This window comes from Lacerta agilis, chromosome 8 (genome assembly GCF_009819535.1).
Source record: "Lacerta agilis isolate rLacAgi1 chromosome 8, rLacAgi1.pri, whole genome shotgun sequence".
Lineage (NCBI taxonomy): Eukaryota > Metazoa > Chordata > Lepidosauria > Squamata > Lacertidae > Lacerta > Lacerta agilis.
The window spans coordinates 8,702,777-8,713,110 of NC_046319.1; the positions used below are offsets into that span (position 1 = coordinate 8,702,777).

The 10,334-nt window shown below is 51.6% G+C and overlaps 1 protein-coding gene across 1 annotated transcript; it reads left to right on the plus strand.

Moving 5' to 3' along the window:
* The first annotated feature begins 4,080 nt into the window (after positions 1-4,080).
* On the plus strand, positions 4,081-7,160 carry HSPB7 (heat shock protein family B (small) member 7). The gene is made up of 3 exons (XM_033156834.1): positions 4,081-4,140; positions 4,431-4,625; positions 6,783-7,160. Exons 1-3 carry the CDS (start codon positions 4,081-4,083, stop codon positions 6,966-6,968), a joined length of 441 nt encoding a protein of 146 aa, XP_033012725.1. The 3' UTR covers positions 6,969-7,160.
* Positions 7,161-10,334: the final 3,174 nt, after the last annotated feature.

Consider the following 10,334-nt stretch of genomic DNA (forward strand, 5'->3'; position numbering starts at 1 on the left):
CCCCCCCCAAATACCCCCAGTAGGAAACGAAATTAATTATTTCTGCGCCTCCGCTCCACCCGAAGGAGGAGCCTGCCGGGCTCCTGGCTTGAGGGCGAGCGGGTGGTTCCGCCTGGGCTGCCTTCCCCAGCGGGTCTCCTGCGTGAAGCAGCGGAGGGCGATCGGCGTGACATTGGCAGGCGTCCCTGGCAAGCGACAAAGGGTGACTCAGGCTTGAGCCGGGACGGTGACCAAGCAAGCCGGATTTAGCCCTGATCCAGCCCCCTCTCCGAGCCGCCTGTGAAATGCCTCCCGCCTGCCTCATCTCACCTCCCAGCGCGCAACCGAGGCACATTCCGGGCAGCCGGGGGCGCAGAAGCGCCCCGGGGTGGGCTTGGCCCGGGATCCCTCGGAGCGAGCTGGAAAAAGGAACCTTAAATGGGCGAAGGTTCGGGATGCAAAGTGGGGTGGGGTGGAGTGGTCTGGCACCAATGCTCACGGCGTCTCCTTTCACACACACCCCACCACCACCAGGGCTGCAAGGCAGGCAGGATTTGCACAGGTGAGGCTTTGCACATCGCTGCTTCCCCCTGTTGGATTCCGGGCCTGAGCCTCGCAACTGTTTGCAAGTAGCTTCTAAACGTTCTTTCAGGACGCAAGATGCAAATCAAACAGGTTTCCTTTGGGCTTGTTTGAAAGGTAGCATGCTTGATTTAGCTCAGGGGCAGGGGTAGGCAACCTAAGGCCTGGGGGCCGAATCCAGCCCGATCAACTTCTAAATCCAGCCGTGGACGGTCCGGGAATCAGCATGTTTTTACATTAGTAGAATGTGCCCTTTTATTTAAAATGCAACTCTGGGTTATTTGTGGGGCATAGGAATTCGTTCACCACCCCCTACATATATAGTCTGGCCCGCCACATGGTCTGGTGGACCGGCCCAAGGCTGAAAAAGGTTGCTGACCCCTGATTTAGCTGCCCCCCCCCACTTACTGAATTATGGTATATAATATATACATTTTTCATCTTTCTGCTTCTGTTGGACGACGGCGAGTCAAACAAAAGCAGTAGGCACAAACCTTACATGGCTTTTAAAGTGGCTTAGAGGAGGAAAAGGCAACCTAGGGCTACTATTCGCAATGGCTATGCCTTAACTGGAGCCAGTAAATGTTTATGAATCCCGTTGCAGGGAACAGCAGAAAGGGAGATCTGTTGGGCTCAGGGCTTGCTTAGGAAGAGGCATCTGGTTGGCCAATGTCAAGGCAGGAAGCTGGACTTGGCGGTGGTCCTTTATTTATTAATTAAAATATTGCTGTATATATATTCAGTTTACAGCAGTAAAAATATAAAGGTAAAGGGACTTCTGACCGTTAGGTCCAGTTGCGGACGACTCTGGGGTTGCGGCGCTCATCTCGCTTTATTGGCTGAGGGAGCCAAGGTACAGCTTAGGGTCATGTGGCCAGCACGACTAAGCGCTTCTGGCGAACCAGAGCAGTGCACGGAAACGCCGTTACCTTCCCCTTCTTGTCCCCCCCCCCCTCTTCCCCCGTTTCTTCCCGCCGGAGCTGTACTATTTATCTACGTGCACTTGGACGTGCTTTCAAACTGCTAGGTTGGCAGGAGCTGTGACTGAGCAACGGGAGCTCACCTTCCGATCAGCAAGCCCTAGGCTTTGTGGTTTAACCCATAGCGCCACCCGCGTCCCTATAAACCATATTAAAAAGTTTAAAAACGGACATCAATGAACCATTTTGGAAGGATGTCTTCTTACCTGACGGAATAGGAGGCATTTAAACTGTGGCACAGAAGGCACCTCCTTCTGAATCTCCAGTGGGTGAGGAGTTCCATCAGCCGGGCTGACGTTTCTCATAATCGTCAAGTGAGCCTTGCCAACTCCGGGAATGACCAGCAGCACTGCTGTCAAGTGATTTCCGTGATCAAACTAGATATTACAAGGAATGGTCTATTTCAGTTGGCCAGATCCAGATCTAACTGTGCCCAGTTCTGGAGACCACCATTTAAGAAGGATATTGACCAACTAAAAAGGTGTGCAGAGGAGGGTGACCAGATGCTAAAGGAGATTTCCAACTAAACTAAGGAAGACATTCTGACAGTAAAAGCTGTTCGACACCTTGGGAGGTGGTGGACTCTCCTTCCTTGGAAATTTTAAGGCAGAGGTTGGATGGCCGTCTTTCAGGGATTCTTATCTGAGATTCATGCACTGCAGGGGGTTGGACTAGAGGCCCTTGGGGGTCCCTTCCATCACTACAATACACGATTCTGCGATCGGTTGTCTGTGGGGCTCTCCTGACTCCTGTCCCAAGGGCTGATCTGCAGCCAGATCCCAGGTCTCTGTGCTCCAGCTCAGAGAAACACTTTTTTTTTTAGGATCTGGGAGAGTCCTGCTTTTGTTGCCTCTGTCACACAAATCACCTCCCCTCCCCTCCCCAGTCCCCTTGCCAGGCCACATCCCACTCATGCGCCCTTTTTTGGAAGGCAGGGCTAAACTAATCGCTGGGGGAAGCTGTATTATCCAGGGCAGAAGGAATGCCAGGCAGCCATGACGCCGCCGGCTCCCTCCCCATCTCCCCCACCTTGTTTGTTGGAGCCTGTGTCCCCACCCCCCACCCCTTCCACCGGGGGAAACTTTCCCAGTGGGATGGTCGGAGAGGGAGTGATGGATGCTAGCGTGCCTAAATTTAGAGACTTTGACAAGAGGCCTGGAAGTCAGCCCAGAGGCTTGGAGAGCCTTTATATGCACTGCAGCTGTGGCCGAGGTCCCTCACGAGCCGAGCAGAAAGGGCCTGAACGGTGAAGGGAGTTCGTCATCCACCCACTTGGGTGCCTCCAGCTTCCTTGGGCAGCTCGAACAAGGGTGCCACCCTTTCTTTCTCCCCGGGATAAGGCCCCTCGGAGAGGTCGAAGCCGCCGTCGGGAGGGTGTAGCTCTTCACCAAGCAGGGCTCTCCGCCATGGATAAGGCGCGCGGGAATATTCGGCGACAATTTTGGGGGCCTTCCTGAGGGCACGCAGCGAGGCCTGGGCTGTCTCAGGCAAGGCGGCTGTGGGAACGGGGCGTGTGTGTGTTGTGTGTGCGTGCTGGGTGTGATCCTGTCCACACCATACATTTAAAGCGCATGGCTCCCTCAAGCCAGCCTGGGAATTGTAGTTTGTTAAGGGCAGCGCTGTGGTGGGTAAGCTACGGTTCCCGGGATTCTTTGGGAGGGTAGCAAAGACGGTTAAAAGTGGTATAAAGGTGATCTGAAGGTGGATGTGGCTTCTAAGGCAAATTTGCTCCCGCATTCTCATGTCTTGAACCGCAACAGAGCCAACCGTAGATGTTTAGGAGATTCGGCACTAAACGCGGGCGAATTTCTACAGCGACTTTATAAAAAGAATTTGCGAACTAATGTGGAGCACTGACTTCCAAAGGGGTAAATGAAAAACCTGGAAGATCCAAAGATGCAGCTCATTCCATCCCTAACCCAATTGGACCTTCAGGTTGGACGGGGCTCCCCCAGACAGAAGGGGCTACCTTGTGAAGTCTCTCAGACTGCCTCCTCCTCCTTCTGCCTCTGAGGCGCTTCCCAAGGTCTCAGACAGAGGTCATTTGGCTGCAGATTGACCCTGGGACCTCCTGCATGCAAGCTAGGGGCCCTGACTGCTGAGCTGCGAGAGCCCTTCCCTTAAACACAGGAAGCTGCATTCGGCTGAGTCCAGCCACTGTTCCATCCTGCTCAGTATCGACTCCTTCCCAGCCCTGCTTGGAGATGCCGTCATGGGAAATTGAACCTGAGGCGTTCTGCAGGCAAAGCAGGTGCTCTAACCACTGAGCAAACCACTGCCCTTCCCTTATTCAGGCAGGAAAAGGCCTGAAACAATGCTGGGAGGGGAAGGGCAGGAGGGTGGCTGGGGCAAACACCTGCTGATTTTCTTACTGATGCTCCACTCTGGGGGTCTTTTCTGTGCCCCAAGGAGGTGTTATAGGATCTGGCACTCTGGACCTGGTGTTGGGTGACTGGCACTGCTGAATCAGGCCAAAGGGGCCCCACCCATCTAGCCCAGCCTCCTGTTCTCACAGTGGCTGACCAGAAGCCCCCGCCCCATGGGAAACCAGAGCATCTCTACCTGTGACTGTGAGTGCAGAGCATTGCCAGTGTGGATGGTAACCACGATATACTTTGTCGTCCTCCGGAATTTGTCCAATTCTCTTTTAAAGCCATCCAAAGTATTTGGCATCGCTGCCTCTTGTGGGAGGGAGTTCCACAGTTTAACTGTTGTCACTGTGTTTCCTTTTCGCTGTTTCTGAATCCTCTAAACCGGCTCTCTCGCTTCCAGCTCCAGTATCCGGGAGGGACGCCTGTCTCTCTGTCCGCTTCCTCCTCCAGTATCCTGCCCCAGTATTCTGTCCCCAGCAGACAGATTCTCTGAACCCTTCCATGGCCCAGGGAATAGATCCTTGTGCCGAGGGATCTGGGGGGTTCACGTCGACCTTGTCCCTTCTTTTTCACAGGGGGCCGTGCTGGAGGAACAGGGAACATCAAGACCTTGGGGGACACGTACCAGTTTGCAGTGGATGTCAGCGACTTCTCCCCCGAAGATATAATCATCACCACGTCGAAAAACCAGATTGAAGTCCACGCAGAGAAGGTGAGGGGCCGAGTCCTCCCCCTCCTCCTCCTCTTAGATCTGGGGGAAATAGCTTTTAAGGGGAGAGGGACGTTCTGGACTACAACTCCCATGAGCGCAGCGGTGCGGTGCTGGGGCTGATGGGAACTGTAGTCCAAAGCATCTGGGGAAGGGAGGGTGGACCACAGGGGTGCCCATCTCCCCTCCAGACCAACCGGTCCGTCTTCTTAGGGCAAAAATCTATTCCCAAAGAGCCTCTGAGTTTGGGGCTGGGGGGACACACCGTAAATTTAAAGAGCATAGCTTTCCCCCCAAAGGATTGAGGGAACTGTAGTTGGGAATTAAGAGGGTGCCGCAGGATAAGCCCAGCATTCCTGCTCTCACAGTGGCCAATCATATACCTGAGGGGCAAACTATGGGTTCCCAGAATTCTTGGGGGAAGCCAGGTGCTTGAAAAGTGCTTTCAGCCTGAAACGAGATCGGGTTAAGCAGTGCCGTTCTTGCAGAGGTGCTGGATGTTGCTGCCATGAGAAGGGCACCCAGGATGCTGCCAGGGAGTGGGAGGGGGGGGGGCTCCTTCTGGGCTCTCTCTCTCCCTGTCTGCCTGGCGTCCTTCCCCAGTGACAAATCCTCTCTGCCTTTGCTGGGGACACGGCGCTCTCTTCCTCCTGCCACTCCTCTGGGGCGGGAACGCAATGTTCCAGAGAGCAGGCATGCTGACAGAAAGAAGCACTGGACCATCTTCCTAAACTCTCTGGCTGCCTTGAAAATCCTGGAGGGGTTTTGGGAGGAAGACGCGAGCTTTGCGAGCCAGGAACGGGCGCACCTGTTCTGGTTCAGGGTCCCAAGGGGGGCTGACGGGAGAAGGAGTGACTTGGAGAGGTTGGCGTTGGGCAGTGAGGCTGTGGAAGCAGGATGAGTTTGGGCCCCATTGTACAGACCAGGCAACTGAGGCAGGGAGGTGTGGTTTCTACACAAGCATCGCAGCTTAGCAAGAGCCGGTGACTGGACAGACTCCAGTCAGGCCATGTATACGTCATGTATTTTAAAATACATGACTTTCCTGCAAAGAATCCTGTGAACTGTAGTTCACCCAATACAGATCACCATTAGCAAACTACAGTTCCCAGGATTCTTTTTTTTTGGGGGGGGGAGTTGGGCAATGAAATTCCTGGAGTTCAGTTCGTCCACATCCCTTAACGTCAATGGGCTTACTCTTGAGTAAGGCTAGCAATGCATACCACCCAGTGTCCCCCTTCCAGGTCCAGATTGGCTGAGCTTCCGCAAGGAGGCTGCATCCCCTGCCCTCTGCCCATGCTCTAGAGCCCACCCCACCCCCCACTGGGGAGACCTCCTTGCCCTCCCCTATACACCACTGCAACCCATCTCTGTGGTCACGGCCCTAACCGATTGACTGATTGATTGAACTATTTATAGGCAGATTGATAGAACTATTTATAGGCAGCTCATGGATGCTTTAGCCGAGATTCCTGCATTGCGGGGGGTTGGACTAGATGACCCTTGGGTCCCTTCCAACTCTATGATTCTATGATCCCATAAAAATACAGGAAGGTGGTATACACCACCAAAAAACCACAACAAAATAAATGAGAGCATCAACAAATACTGGTTGGTGGAAATCACAGTGACAAAGTCCTGCCTGAACAGTAACACGTTTTTTTGGGAGACATCTAAAAGACAGCAGTGGCGATTCCTGCGGCAGGGAGTTCCACAGGGCCTGCTGTGCTAAAGGCTGACCCATCCTCAGAGGGAAAAGGGAGGCAGACTAAGCATCCCCAGTCCAGGCCCCCCGCTGACTCCTATAGAATCATAGAATCATAGAGTTGGAAGAGACCACAAGGGCCATCCAATCCAACCCCCTGCCAAGCAGGAAACACCACCAAAGCATTCCTGACAGATGGCTGTCAAGCCTCTGCTTGAAGACCTCCAAAGAAGGAGACTCCACCACACTCCTTGGCAGCAAATTCCACTGTCGAACAGCTCTTACTGTCAGGAAGTTCTTCCTAATGTTTAGGTGGAATCTTCTTTCTTGTAGTTTGAATCCATTGCCCCGTGTCCGCTTCTCTGGAGCAGCAGAAAACAACCTTTCACCCTCCTCTATATGACATCCTTTTATATATTTGAACATCCTCTCTCCTCTCTCTTTGCCCCGCTCAGCTGGCAGCCGACGGGACCATCGTGAACACCTTCACCCACAAATGCCAGCTGCCCGAGGATGTGGACCCCACTTCGGTCACCTCTGCCCTGGGCGGGGACGGCTCCCTGACCATCAAGGCTCAAAAGCGCCCTGGCAAGCACATCGAGCACGTCCAACAGACCTTCCGGACTGAAATCAAAATCTGAGCATCCCCCATCGCCCCATAGCAGCTGGGGGACGGCCGGAGATAGGCCTGGGGGCGGTGAGGTGGGGTTGGTTGGTTGGTTTCGGAAGGTGAGGCGAAGGGGTTGGGCTCACCACTCCCCCCTTTTGGGGCGTTCTCCTTTGTATATAATAGATTGCCTTTGGTTTGTTATAAATTATTGGGGATACCAGTAGCTGGTGTGACCTCTGCTTTTTCCCTATTTCTTTTCAGAGATTTTTTTTTTCCCCCAAAGGGAGGGAGGATCATCACGTTCCTCTCTGCGTGTTTGGCAATGTGAGAATCCTGGGGTACAGTTCTGGTCGCCTTGCCTCAAAGAGGATATGTTGAAGGCTCTGAAAATGCTGGAAGGGATGGAAAGCTGTAGCATTTGGGATTTTTTTTTTTTTTTAGTTTAAGGAAAAGGCAAGTAAGAGTGGACATGCTAGAAGTCTACCAAATTATGCACGGCATGGGGAAAGCTTGATAGGGGGTAGTTTTTCTCCCTCTCTCATAACGCTAGAACTCGTGGTCATCCAGCGAAGCTGAACGTTGGGAGATTCAGGACAGGTAAGAGAAAGCAGGATTGACCTGTGGAACTCACCGCCACAAGATGTAGCGACAGTTGCTAACTTGGATGGCTTTAAAAGGGGGGATTAGAAAATCCGTGGAGGGAAAGGGCTGTAGTAGTAGCTCAATGGCAGGGCACCTGCTGAGCATGCAGAAGGCCCCAGGTTCAATCCCTGGCAGCCCCTCCAGGTAAGGCTGGGAGAGAGTCCCGCTGCCAGTCAGTGTAGACACCGCTGAGCTAGATCAGCGACGGATTCAGGGCAGTGCAGGCAGTTCCGCTGCACAGGGCACCGAGCAGGTACAAATTAAGAAAACCCAGAATTGAGAAGTTCCATTGAGGGGGGGACACCCCAAACTTTGGCCATGCATAGGGTGTCATATTATGTAAGATTATTTTTTTTTAAAAAAGAATTTATTAGTTTTCCACATTAAACAACAAAACACAATAATCACACCAATACAATAAAAAACACAACAAATACAAAGAGAAAAAAACTAAAAGTAAACATTGAAAAGAAAGAAAACATATACATACCTAAAGACACGAACACTGGAACACTAAATGCTTAATGTTTAGATCTAATTTCAAATCTTATATGGGGACTTCCCCCGTTCTCTCAACTGCGTTCAGTTCTAATTTACTTTAGTAACTTTGTAACTAATTTCCCATCATTCATCATTATTCTTATTACAATTTCAAATCTCAAACTTATCTATAACTTATTACTACATTTAATAACATACATCTTTCATCAACATTACTTCTAATATACTGTTTTACCTAACATCTTATAACTAAAGCCGCTTATATTCACTGATTCTGCTTCAAATATCTAATTTTCACGATTTTTTAAATAGTCTTAAATTTCTTCCAATCTTCTTGCACCTTCTCCTCCCTCTGGTCTCGGAGCTTCGCGGTCAGTTCAGCGAGTTCCATAAAGTCCATTAGCTTCATCTGCCATTCTTCTACAGTCGGGAGCTCTTCCCCTTTCCAGTTTTTTGCAATCAAAATTCTAGCAGCTGTCGTGGCATACATAAAAAAACACTCTATCTTGCCTGGGTATATATTATGTAAGATTATTAAAGTCCATTGCCGGCTAGGTGGACCCCATGCATGGCCTGACTCAGGACAAAGCAGCTCCCTCTGTTCTAGTACCCTCCTAAGCATCATATCAATGTTCTGCCTTGGCTGCCACGAGCATCATACCTTGGGGTCCAGTTCCTGGAAATCCCAAGCAGAGAGGGTAAGGCCTCTGGTTGGCCACTCTGAGAACAGGAGGCTGGACCAGATGGGACATTGGCTTGATGCAGCTGCAGGGCCATTCTTAGGTTTTTAGTAGGGGGTGCGGCTGATGGAGTGGGGTGGGGGGGTTTCTCCCCTATTACAAAAACCTCACCACCCCAGTCCTCAACACGCAAGCCTCATTTTCCGTAGCGGGGTTGTTCTGGGGCATATTTGCAAAACGGATCTTGTTTTCCCCCTAACCTCTTAGGTGATACCGTTGGCTTGCAAAATCCCCTGGCAAGCCCAGGAACGTCCCATAAAATGGGAGCTTCTCGGGAACAGGAGAATACAAAGCGGAATTGTAGAAATCAGAGTGGCTGGGGGATGATGGATCTAGGAGCAAACGTCTTTCTCGGTTTGTGGGCCCCGGGAAAAAGAAGGGTTTTTTTTTGAAGTGGAGACGTCTGTCCTCGATGCCCCGTCCTCTTCATGCCTCTGCCTCCATCCTCCCATGTAGGCCGGGGCCAACGGCCTGAGAAGCGAGAGGGGCGGAAGGATTGAGTCACGCTCTGGAAATAGACAGCTGCCCTGACAAAAGACAGGCGCTGCTAGCTGGGAGGTCAGCTGCCCGCCTGTGCCTGTCTTGTCCTCGGGCAGTAACCACATCCCATTCGGAGCCACCTTGCCCTTTGGGCAGAAGACAGACAGAAGTAACCCCCCTTGGTGTGAATGGCACCAGGGAACTTCTGCCCAATGGCCCAGCATGGCTACAGTTTACTCCCATTCTGTCCTGGCTCCATTCATGGATGTTGGAACTGCATCCCCCCCCCCAGCTGAGGAACACACAAAATTCAGATCAGAGTCAACCCTGACGCCAGTCCAATGCAATTCGGAGCCCTGGGAGGCAGCAGAGCGATCCTAGCTCTAGAATATGACTCGAGTGAGTGAGCCCAGCTGCATACTCTAAGAATGTGGGAACTTGGAAGGAAGGAAGAAGCCAATGGGATTAATTAGTAGCTGGCCTCAACTGGCCGCGGTCAGCATTTGAATAGCAAGACCACATTCCTGATTCCCACATGGTGCACAGAGTATTCTAACCGATAACAGAATGTAAGAGGAGTTCAGAGCTGCTAACTGCATCCAAGAGCACACAAACAAAATTAAAAGCCATAATTTAAAGCAGCCGTAACTGAAACCGAAAACAATTAGCAATGCAAATCTTTATGAACAGGGCCACTTGCACCCTGAAGGTCTTCAGAAATAAAGAACAGCTCTCATGGCTGGGGTTCAACGAAAAGAGGGGTGTGTGGGTGGGTGTGGGAGCCATATTGGGGGGGGCGTGTTTCACAAGCAGGACACTGCAAAAAAAAAAATTGGGGGGGAGGGGGTGGTAGGATATCCAGGGAGAAATATCCCTTGTATTTTGGGGAACAAATTCCGGGGCAGGTGGTTGTATGAGTCTGGGACAGTCAAAACAGTAGCAAGGGTCTTGTGGTACCTGATGGTTTTATTTTGCAACTGGTTTATTTTGCAAGGAGACTCGCTGTTTGCTCTTGGCAACAAGATCTGAGGAAG